Source organism: Haplochromis burtoni, unplaced genomic scaffold (assembly GCF_018398535.1).
Source record: "Haplochromis burtoni strain Fernald_Lab_line unplaced genomic scaffold, NCSU_Asbu1 Contig_30, whole genome shotgun sequence".
Lineage (NCBI taxonomy): Eukaryota > Metazoa > Chordata > Actinopteri > Cichliformes > Cichlidae > Haplochromis > Haplochromis burtoni.
The window spans coordinates 632291-644310 of NW_024582391.1; the positions used below are offsets into that span (position 1 = coordinate 632291).

The 12020-nt window shown below is 40.3% G+C and overlaps 1 protein-coding gene across 2 annotated transcripts in view; it reads left to right on the top strand.

Moving 5' to 3' along the window:
- LOC102289650 (NEDD4-like E3 ubiquitin-protein ligase WWP1) overlaps nucleotides 1-12020 on the top strand; it is a 30197-nt gene that overhangs the window by 13272 nt on the left and 4905 nt on the right. For both annotated transcript variants that reach the window (XM_005918406.2, XM_005918404.2), the window contains exons 8-21: nucleotides 2077-2258; nucleotides 3082-3493; nucleotides 3681-3776; nucleotides 4265-4439; nucleotides 6411-6465; nucleotides 7156-7240; nucleotides 7943-8071; nucleotides 8491-8563; nucleotides 8671-8742; nucleotides 9224-9312; nucleotides 9428-9587; nucleotides 9906-10039; nucleotides 11447-11587; nucleotides 11678-11798. In XM_005918406.2, coding sequence (XP_005918468.1) covers nucleotides 2077-2258; nucleotides 3082-3493; nucleotides 3681-3776; nucleotides 4265-4439; nucleotides 6411-6465; nucleotides 7156-7240; nucleotides 7943-8071; nucleotides 8491-8563; nucleotides 8671-8742; nucleotides 9224-9312; nucleotides 9428-9587; nucleotides 9906-10039; nucleotides 11447-11587; nucleotides 11678-11798 — 1924 coding nt within the window. The remainder of the gene's footprint in view (nucleotides 1-2076; nucleotides 2259-3081; nucleotides 3494-3680; nucleotides 3777-4264; nucleotides 4440-6410; nucleotides 6466-7155; nucleotides 7241-7942; nucleotides 8072-8490; nucleotides 8564-8670; nucleotides 8743-9223; nucleotides 9313-9427; nucleotides 9588-9905; nucleotides 10040-11446; nucleotides 11588-11677; nucleotides 11799-12020) is intronic.

Sequence of the window (12020 nt, forward strand, 5' to 3'; positions counted from 1 at the left end):
GTGCAAATTACTGACCTCTGTCATCATTTTAAGTGGGGGAACTTGCACAATCGGTGGCTGACTAAATACTTTTTTGCCCCACTGTAAACTGAGATTCTTGCATAGACGTATATGACATGTCACCCGCTGCTTTAACATCCTAGACAGTATAAAACATGGACGGAGCTTCTGGGTGGAAAAGTAAAGGTAATGTGGCTTAATTCTGTCTCTTGGTCACCAGGTAGTCGGGATGGCAAACGCATTTCCAGTCCTACAGAATGCTATGAAAAATGTCTTGCTGTCGTGACCTATGTACACAATTTCCTGCTATATTAATGGGCTCGGTCATTTATTTATCCATTTATATGCTGAATAATAAATCTTGATCATGCAGTATTTCAAAATGCATTCATTATCCAGGGCATCTTCATTGCCTAATGACATGTGATTGATAAGCAAGCAGATTCACAGTTAGACCCGCCCCTGCTCATCACCTCTGGGTTTTTGTTTTTGTTTTTTTTGTTTTGTTTTTTTCCTTAAACCAAGATGGCGATCATGAATACACCTTCTGAAGGCTTCAAAACAGAAATTGAGAAACCAGTGGATGATGTCACAGTAGCTACAGCTCTCTTTTATAGTGTTCATGCAACCTACATTTTTGTGTTATTATTTTAGTGTTTTTGTGTTAACACCTGCAGTGAGTTCACTTACTTAAAACCTCCAGTGCTCAGCAAAACCTGGCTCTAAATTATTGTTGTTACTGTTAAGTGATCTGTATCGTTTCACACAGGAGGCCTTTTTCTCCCTTTGTAATGCCTGTGCCTTGATTTCTGTCTTCTGTTTATTCCTCTTTGATTTGTTGCGTTTCCTTCTTTTTGCCGCCTGTCCCGTTTGGTTCTTTTGCCATCAGAATTATTGTCTGAAGGCAAAGAGAGAAGCCAAACGAAATTACTTTACCAAGTGGACCATACCTGCCTTACCGTATTGGTCCATTTAATTGACCTTTGTTGTTATTATTATTTATTTTATTTTCAGTTGTTACAGACGGGACAGACATGACCGGGGAGAGGGAGGGAAACAAAGACGGAGGGGGAAGAGGAATACTGATGAAGGGCAAAGAAAAGGGGGGGGGGGGCAAAAAAAATATTTTTATATATATCACCTGGATCACCTGTTGAGAGAGGGGGGAAAACAAGCAAACAAAAACAGCAATATAATAAACACAACACCATCGTGATACTCTGTGTGTGTGTATATAGCAGTAAATATTAAATATTATTATGCAGCACGTAAGATTTACAGTGTGCGTTGAGGTAGGAGCCAAAATGGGTGCAGTTTGTGTCTGTGAGCACTCGTGTGTACACCTGTGAGCATGAGCACGCTTGTATTTAAAATTTTGTTGCATTTCCTTTGTTCTTTCCCCTCAATTTGTGTTTCCAGTTTTAAATGGTCAAGTAAAGGAACCTTTCTGTGGATCTAGCAGCAGCAGGTTTTATAACCTGTCAAACCACATGATAAAGGCTGTAGGCCTGTGATGCATTGTTGTCTTCAAACTGCATGTTTTTCTGTTTTTGTAATTGGTACCCTGTCTTTTGTCTCAGCATCACATCAACTCGCCTTAAGCAGGTCCACCTGGGTTTGACTCAGTGTTTGAAAATCTGTTGGCATCACTTCCTGTGCACAGCATCTTAACAGGTTTTGAGTCGTAATTATAGGGAGAGCTTTTATGGCTTGTAAATATGCTGACTAGTAAAAAAACTCATTAATGTGAGTTATCTGTATTTGCCATCTCTTTTGGGTTTTCCTAATCACACAGAGAACCCACCTCTCACAAAGACAAAGGTTGGCCTTGACAGCAGGTTTTGTGATGGTCTCTTTCTGTCAGCTCACAAAGGAGCCTCTTTAGTTGTACTCATTACATCACCGTACTATCCTATTATAGCCTGTTTTCCTCTACAAAACAATCAGTTCAGTGTTATAACTCAGATCCGATGGCCATGGAGGCAGTGAAGTAGCACACAGTTGCTTGTTCTCATGAGCAATTCAGATTTGAATTAAAAAATAAAAAGATGAAATCTCCTGTATTTTATCCTAAAGCACAGTGAATGGTACAGACTTGGGCCCAAGGTCAGGTTCCTGTTCAGCCTCCAGTGGTGCGGATGGTCAGGTGCCTTCAAGCTCCTGCAGCCCTGCTCTTGGTCATGTCGTCAACGGAGACTCCACAACCAACTCCACCCCTGTCCACCAACCCTCAGACAGTGATAATGAGAGTAGGATGGGTGAGTTTGCACATGCTGTAATGTCTACTTTACAGTACACATTACAAAACTCATTTATCGTTGTTTTTTGTTTTGTTTTTAGTTTTGTTTTTTTTATTTTAGACAAAAAAATAACTTGGATTTGGATAAGACTGAATATTATTAGAGCACCCTGGTAACATTTATATGTTATAGTGCCTTGGATGGTTTCAAACCACCTCAGGTTTATGCTCTCCATGGTCGATGTGAACCTAGTGAAGAGTAGAGAAGAGGAGTAATTACATTAAGGGAAGCCTTTAATCTCTGCTGCTCTCAGCACCTCTATCCAATCTCCTTGGAAAGAAAAGCGAAGTGAAAGCAGAGTGCACTTAAACTTGGAGGACAGGCCACATTGAGCTGAGGTTCATTACAGAATATAAATGTTTTTAATGGCATTGCATATAAAGAACACACACACAGTTAGAGCAAATGGAAACTGGCAGTGTGGGGTTATCAGAATACCAAACTGGTACCTGGTAAGAGTTCCATAGGCTAACTTTGGTGCATGAAAAGTAGCTCAAGTAGACAGTTTTCACCTTCTAAAAATTTGGGTTCAATTAATAATCTTATCATTCATTTTGTGCTCATAAATTCCAACGTAATAGATGTATTTACCTTCAGAGATCCTTGCCTATCCATGTTCTGTGGACATATGCAGACTTAGACTAAAAGTCAGTTGTTGCAGACAACAGCTTAAAAGACTGATTTATTTATTTATTTATTGAAGCATTGAGGCATTACTGACATCAATGGATTGAGTTGTACAAGTAAACGGCACTCCGGTCTTATTGTGACTTGCCTGCAGTCAATGGGGAGTCCTGTGATGCTGCTGAAGGACAGTCATCTGCGACAAGAAGTGATGTGCTGCCCTCTGGAAGTGACCACGAGGACTGCATTCAGGATGCTGCCCTGCCAGACTCTGACACAGCACCAAATAGCACATCTCAACCCCCGCCTGCTTCCACATCATCGTCAACCTCTTCTGTTGCTGCTAATTCTGCCACTGCCGTTGCTGCCTCCTCTTCTTCCTCCACATTCACCTCTCCAAACCAGGGGGTCACCACGTCCTCGTCGTCCTCCTCCCCGGCGCCTGCTGAAACAAATGCTTCAGGAAGTGGAGGTGGTAGTAATAGTAGCAGTGCAACAGTAACTACAGATGGGGCCAAGCCCAGGCAGCAGGTCCCCAATACTGGAGCCTCAGATCCTCTTCCACCAGGGTAAAAAAAACAACACAAAAACAACCCCTGCTGCTCATTTACTGATCAGTATTACTGTATTTATTTTTGATTTATTTCTGTTTTCAAATTACCTAAACACCAGTGCACACACAAATATGACAACAGTAGAGTGACGTTGACCAGAATTTTTCATCCTTTGTTTGTTGTTTAATTTTGCATCTTTTAGGTGGGAGCAGAGAAAAGACCCACACGGGAGAACGTACTATGTAGACCACAACACCAGGACGACTACTTGGGAAAGACCACAGCCGCTACCACCAGGGTGAGGGTCTCACCTTTGTCTTATGTTGTTGTCACACTTGGTGTGTTTAGTCCGTTTAAATCAAACATGAACACAATAAGCACTCAGGGGCAGACTGAAACAACAGTTCCAAATGAACTCCAGAGCAGTGCATTTATGTTGTGAGCATGATCCAACCTTGATCCAAACCAACTACCAGATGCACGTTGCAAGTCTGGGCCAACAAAATTCCCTTAGACACGTATGCTTTGCATTCTGGGATCCACCAAAATATTATAGTGCAGGTCTATACGGGCTAGCAACTAGCTGTGAATTGAATGTAAATACTCCATGTTCTCCTATAGTCCAGAATACAGCACCTTCTTTCTATATTTACTTTTGTTGTTTGCAGGTGTAAGTAGTTATTTCAGTCTTTTTGTTTAATCACCTACATGTCAGTTTCCGGCATTGAAATGTACTTTCATGTGTATTTCTCTATTTTTACCATCCCATCTCATTCCTTCTACCAGTTGGGAACGTCGAGTGGATGACCGGGGTAGGATCTATTATGTGGACCACAACACCCGCACCACCACATGGCAGCGTCCCACTATGGAATCGGTGCGCAATTTTGAGCAGTGGCAGAGCCAGCGCAGCCAGCTGCAGGGAGCTATGCACCAGTTTAACCAGAGATACCTCTACTCTGTAAGACACATCACCACACTCGCTCTTCTGCCTAATTACTTGTTTTCATATTTATACATATAAATAAGTAACTTACATGCTGCCCATTTAAAAGAGAGGCTCTAATACAATCTAAAATAGTGTTATTTTGATTGCATTATTATTAGTATGTAGACCAAGCCATATCCCTTTTTCTTTTAAAAGTCAAGGTCCTCATCAAAAAGAAGCCCTGAAGCCCTAATGACTGAAACATTTGCACTCTTTTCACTTGTTTTTATAACAAGTGCCCTGTAAATAAACTCATTTACAGAGCAAAAACCACATTTTGCTGACTGAAAATGCTGCTATCTGCTAGGGCTGCACGATTAATCGTTAGAAAATCGCGATCTCGATTCATACTTATGTGCGATCTCATTTCCAAATGACAACGATTTAATTTAAAAAAAAAAAGACGACGATTGTACCGCATTTTGATCCGGGACGTACTCTGCATGAAAACAAGCGCTCACTCTTCCTGCTCAACAAATGACAAGGGCGGAGCCTTATACCACGTGATACAGAAGCTGTGCCCTGTCATGCTAAAATTAGCAGGAAAAAAAACAACGGAGAGCACGTCAGGGATGACGAGAAAGTGACAGGAGAAAATCCGTCCCGGTCAACCACCCAAACATCAATAACGGGAACCTTATACAGCGCTTCCCTACACCCGTCGAACTCTCGCAGGCACAAAGAAATTACGGAGGCTATCACTTATCACCTGACCAAAGATATGGCTCCCATCAACACTGTGCAAAACGAGGGATTTAGGAAAATGATCAACACCCTAGACAAACGCTACACAGTGCCGTCCCGCAACTATTTTTCTATTGTTGCACTACCTGCTCTATACACGCAGCGTCGAGCAACGGTGGAGACGGAATTACAAGCAGTACGACATTTTGCGGCAACAACAAAACGTGAGACATTTGTTGTTTTTATGTTTGTTTATTGTTTTTATGTTCAGTCTCAACTGTTACGAAGTTGATGTGCAGTTAATAAGTGCAATAAATATTTATACTGGAAATATTTATACTGGAATTTATACTGTATACAATAAATATTTATACTGGAAAAGAAAATCGTGAGAGAATCGTGATCTCAATTCTAAGCCAAAAAATCGTGATTCTCATTTTATGCAAAATCGTGCAGCCCTACTATCTGCTGTCCTTTGATCTTTCACTCTATGTAATCTGTGCATTACTGACTCAGCAGACTAAGTGGATACACACAGCTTTCAGGGTTTATCAGCTTGTTACTTATCCAGCACTACAGAAAATGGCAGACATCAGTGTCTCTGACCACTTTAGATTAGCTCTAGCATGAATGTAGAAATATGTTACCAAGTTTAAGCCAACTTTCGTTTTTTCCAAAATGATTTTCATCCAGTAGAATGAATCTCATCAAATTTCATTTGTAAAAATACAGAGCTTAGAGATTAACTCAGCTGTGGTTTCAGTCATTTTCACCACCAATTTTACAATCTCCCGTAGCCGCCTCAGTAAACAGGTTGTCGTCAGTCTTATCATCATGATGAGCTCAGACATTCGAAGGACCAGCTGTTGATGGTCATTTTTCTTTCCACCCTTAATCTCGTCTCTTTGTCTCGGGACTTTTGTTTTGTAAACCCACTTACGCAATATACTGTTGGCACCCAGCCCAGCTCATTTAGCCCAAAGGTGAGAAACAGAACTTAATATATGAGAGGCGGTCTTTTATCAGTGATGTCGTCTTCACATCTTCATGATTAGTTTACAGCATAAATAAAAAGGCAACTAGGTGTTAAGCTTCTACCAGTAGGCAGCTACAAAGACCACTTCACATAAAGTACTATTCGACAAATAGTTTTGAACAATTTATTTTTTATTTATTTTGCTTTTGGGGCTTTTGTGACTAGATTTGCACCTTCCTGGTGTTTCCCCAATGAGTGTCCATCTGTGTATCCCTTGTTTGCAGGCATCCATGATGTCTGCTGAAAATGATCCTCTTGGCCCACTGCCTCCTGGTTGGGGTGAGTTGACATTCATTTTTCTCTAAAAGCTGTGCTTGCTTTTTCTGGTGTCAGTACTTTGTGTTCTATACTTAAAAAGTGGAGCTAGGAGTACATCAGCAGTTCTTAATAAGGTAAGCAATCGTGCTAGGTTTCTACACGTGCAGAGAGGGAACAACACACCTGGAAGGTAGATTGTTCCTTCTGTTCTTGCTAGAGTACTTTAGAGGTCACACCATTGCTCACAGGTCCTTGTTTGTTTTGTTGCTGGATAGTTGGTCAGGAAAAATGGATGCATGTTTTCGGTCTTTGTTATAGTGCAGAATACGTTTGGACCAATCAGTCTCCTCCCCTTTGGTGTTCTGTGCTGGATTGTATTGTGTGGCTTTATTTTGAACCTGTTAAAATAATATAACAACAATAAAGAAAAGAAAGGGGGAAAACGCATTTAGTGTTACCAAAACTTTTGCAAAGGGCTGTACATATGACCTATTTCTATGCCAGATTCTGATATACGTATAGTATATGCATATTCTGAATATATATCCCCCACATATGTTTTAAAGTTAAATGTCAGCATTCTGCTCTGCTTAATGATTAAAAGGATTCATTAATTAACAGCTTTTTCTGTGTACTGATATGCAGGACCAAGTGTCTCTTATGTCTGTTGCTACGCTACAGATTTCTTGTGTTTATTTGAATACATTTCAGAGAGGCGTGTTGACTCCAATGATCGAGTGTACTTTGTCAACCATAACACAAAGACAACACAGTGGGAAGACCCTCGAACCCAAGGGTGAGTGGCAGAAAAACACTACAGACAAACTCTGCCAGTGTGGCCTTTTGGATGTAAACATTAACTTCACTGTGCGGTGCTACTTTGTGTTAACTTTACTAGTAGCCACACAGTAACTTCACCATTTTTCTTGAACAGCATGCAGGAGTGTATGGTCAGATGGGACAGATCAAACTATTGCAATCTTGACCTACTTAACTGTCAGTACCTGGAACCCTCTCGTTTCCTGATTTTTCTGTCATGAAACCTGCTAAAAAAATTTTTTTTAAAGCTGCGAGAAGCTACAACACTCTGTGTGTCTTCATCTAATCTTAATGTACTATAACCATGGCAGGTTTTGCAGAACCAGTATGTTCTTCAGCCAATAAAGTTGAGCAAAAAACAAGGAAACCCAAAGGAATTCAGTTAAATTAGCCATTATAATTTGATTCAGTGCAGTAAAGTAAATAGCTGAAAAGGTTTAAACACAAAACTTTCTGCTGTTCATTTGATGGTTTAGAGTTTGACTCTTTAAAAGGAATATTAACATTTTATTACATTTTATTGTTTTGCCTTTGGTTTATGCTAACTTGTTTTCTATTACTCTTTAGTAGTGAAGTAAAGTGCTGCCAGATATTTTCAATTTGGACTTTGTCCTTGTAGGTAATGTCTGTGTTCAGCAGCTACAAACCTACATAACACTTTGCGTCTGTGTGCCTGCAGGCTACAGAATGAGGATCCTCTGCCTGAAGGTTGGGAGATCCGGTACACAAGGGAAGGGGTTCGCTACTTCGTGGATCACAACACCCGAACCACAACTTTCAGCGACCCCCGCACTGGAAAGTCTTCTGTGTAAGAACACCTTTCAAATCAATTTATGCACCAGGTGTCTGAAGACCTGCAGCTTTAGGTGCTTATGTAAAGTTTAAGGGGCCATGTTTAATGAGGCCACCTGGAGTTATTTTGAGATTTAATTTAGCTGATATGCTGTACATATAGCATTAAGCTGGGTAAGAAGAAAAAAGGATGTGGATTCAAAAGAAGCACTTCCCACTGGTGTTCAGTTTTATGGTTTTATTTCACACCGGGCCTTTGAGGAAACCTTGTAATTTCTTTTTGAACTCCAAATGTATGCCTAGAGCACATTTTCCATGCAGGGCAAACACTGAAAAACATAAATGGATGTAACTATTTACAGTGGCTTGCAAAAGTATTCGGCCCCCTTGAACTTTCCCCTTGAACACATTTTCTAAATCTTCTTTTCTCCTCAGCACCAAAGGCCCTCAGATTGCATACGAGCGCAGCTTTCGATGGAAGCTTGCCCATTTCCGCTACTTGTGCCAGGTTTGTGTTTCCTCTCACTTAACGAATTAAAGACGGTGAGAGATTAACTTGATCTTCCAATTTCCTAATCCCACTCTAATACCCTTTTTGTTCTTGTCTCCACTCAGTCTAATGCTCTCCCAAGCCATGTGAAGATCACTGTCTCCAGGCAGACACTGTTTGAAGACTCCTTTCAGCAAGTAAGTGCGTCCTTTTCCTTTTGTCATCTTTGTGTTTAAGATGATGTTTACAGCATAAGGTAGTACCTTAGTGCAGTGGTTCCCAAACTTTTTTTGCTAGGCCCCCCGTAGAAAATATTTGAAAATCTGCTTTGGTGCAAAGTGACAATGGGTGTAGTGGAATTAAGACCCACACTAAGTGGGTTTGCAGGCAGTGCCCCGTGAACCATTACTCTCTCCTTATCCCTCTGACTGACTGGGGGTCTGTTTTGGGGGTTGTCTTTCAAGTGCACCTGTTGTCACTTTGATTTGCACAAAGCAGCTAAAATGGATTCACAGTGACTGCTGCTTCCTAGCTGGGCACAATGATATCCTTGAAGTTTAACAGACTTTGTGTTATACTTTAACAATCAAGCGTTCTTTATTTATTTTTGTACAATCTGTATTCACAACTGTGCACTCATCACTCGCTGATGTTGTGTGTGTGCTAACTGTCTCTTAGATTATGGCCCTGAAGCCTTACGACTTGAGGAGGCGATTGTACGTCATCTTCAGAGGCGAGGAGGGTCTGGATTACGGTGGCCTGGCCCGGTAATAAAGACACTGAAATATAATTTTAACTTTAAAGAATTCCAAAGAATATTTGTGTATAAAGAGTAAATGAAAATGTGCAGCTCATGGCCCTCCATCTCCCTCTTCTCTTCAGAGAGTGGTTCTTCTTGTTGTCCCATGAAGTGCTGAACCCCATGTACTGCCTGTTTGAATACGCTGGAAAAAGCAACTATTGTCTGCAGATCAACCCAGCGTCAGCCATCAACCCCGACCACCTCTCCTACTTCTGCTTCATAGGCCGCTTTATTGCAATGGTACATTCACTTGATTCTCGCACACATTAAAACCATCATGACAACACAGACGGTTGTGTTACAGTAGATTACACGTGGTTTGTCAACCAGTGTCTCACATCCAGTCTTTTTTTTAAGACAAGTCATATTTTGGAAAAAGTTATTTCAAAATCATAAGAGCTCAAGAGAAAAAGTGTTCAGTGTTGTTTTACACTTCCCAATATTTACTTATTTTGTTAATATGCAATTACACTGTGAGACTGTCTGCAATCTCTTTATCTTGATGCTTTCTGATTGACCAGCAGTTAAAGAACCTTATCTCCTCTTGATTACCCACAGGCACTTTTCCATGGCAAGTTCATTGACACAGGCTTCTCTCTGCCTTTCTACAAACGCATGCTGAACAAGAAGCTAATACTCAAAGACCTTGAGTCCATTGACCCAGAGTTCTACAACTCACTCATATGGATCAGGTAATTGATCTCTCATGTGTTGGAGTCCTACCATATTGTATTCATTTGAGAAGAGGGCACGGCTAGAAAATTAATTTCACTGCACTTATTACTGAGTTGACTTTTGGTTAAAGAGCCACAGCGTGTACTCTTAATTTGATTGTTTAGAAAGTTTCTCTTTGCTTGACTTTGCTTAGAATAACTTTCAAGGTCTCTTGACTGTTATTAAGGAACTTTTGTTATTGGGTGCTTTTCAAGCAAATTTGTTGATAGAACAAATTGTGCAGTTTATTTAGGCTTTATTTATAATGGAGGTCATATCAAAGTGTTGCTCTTGGAACGCTGTGTACAAATAAGGCTTATCAAATATATCTGTATCATTTCTCAAACTATTGCTGAGTCAAGACTCTGCATAATTGCATAATTGGAAAACTGCATAATTGTTTTGTTTTTGGTCCCGAGTACAATGAACACACTGTAAATGACACCTGGAGTCAAGTCGGTTCATTTATGCAGTCCACTATATGTTGCGGTAGGTTTTATAGTGCATAACATACAACACTCTGGTTTTTGTCCACTTATTTGGATAAGAACACCCCATAAAATCAACTACTTAAAGAAGTGAGAAACCTCAAGGAAAACATTTGTCCCTTTCCCACTGCTCACAAACATGTTGTGTTTTATATTGAATCCTCAAAATAGCTTTTATATTTAAAATTTGGAAGTGTCTTGACCACCTGTGATGGTTTCCATTTAATCTCTGGCTCACTAGGCTTTTTAATAACGTGGTCATTTTGTCAGGGTGTTGTTTTCATACAGGAAACGACCTGTTCCGCTAATCGTATATTAGCAAGAACTACTGAACTTAGTTTTGAACGTTTTTTTCGTACGGTTTCACCTGTATGTCTTCAAGTGTTTCTCCTCACTGACATCTTCAAGTACAAATGCAGTTTGATTAATCAGTGTGCTTTGCAGCTGGTTCATGCGGTGTGCAGCATTACAGAGCAGTGACCTAACGCAGCTGTTTAAAAGAATGAAAGAGTTAGGTGGAAAAGTTGGCAGCTTTGAAGAAACTAAAATGCAGACCATGTTTTGATTGAATTAACAATAAAGTAAAAGCTGGGAATGGCTGACAGTGAAGAAAGCCAGACAACATCTTGTAATGGGGTTATTTATAGAAGCTTTGCCCCTGCTTTATTTGCTTTTTACTCATTCTTAACTCAACTTAACCTCCTGCATTAGAAGTCAGAAAACCCTTTTACCGCAGAAGTATGGAAAGAGCAAAGGCTATCCACGTACAAAAAGGTCAACTTAAGAATATCTCAGAGATAAAAATCCAGAGCGTTTGAAGCAAACACAGTTCCCTGTGTGTCTCCGTGATGTGTTAAAAATTGGTTGTACTTTGGCAACATCTGAGTCTTTCCTCAGGGACAACAACATCGAGGAATGCGGTCTGGAGATGTTCTTCTCCGTGGACATGGAGATCTTGGGGAAGATCACCTCTCATGACCTCAAACCCAATGGTGCCAACATCCAAGTCACTGAAGAGAACAAGGAGGAGTACATCAGGTTCACAGTCTTTGTTTTATCAAAAAAATCTCACCTCTGAATATCATTTAAAGTACATATTAAAGAAGATTTGTACTGTTTGGCTTGCAGTCTAATGGCAGAGTGGAGGTTCTCTCGTGGGGTGGAAGGTCAAACCAAAGCTTTTCTCGACGGCTTCAATGAGGTGGTTCCACTTCAGTGGCTCCAGTACTTTGATGAAAAGGAGCTTGAGGTGAGCACCATTTTTGATCTATTTTAATGACTTCTGTTGTCTGTTTAAATGTAATACTAACTTGTACCTAATAATAATTTAATAACCAACTTAATACATGCCACAGAATTATTTTTGTTTGAATTAATCCTGGAAATCAAAGCATGCACAACTACAGTGGAATGATGTTGGTTTATATCCTCTGTGTTTGTGAGAATAACCTTTTGTGTGTATGCGTTTAAA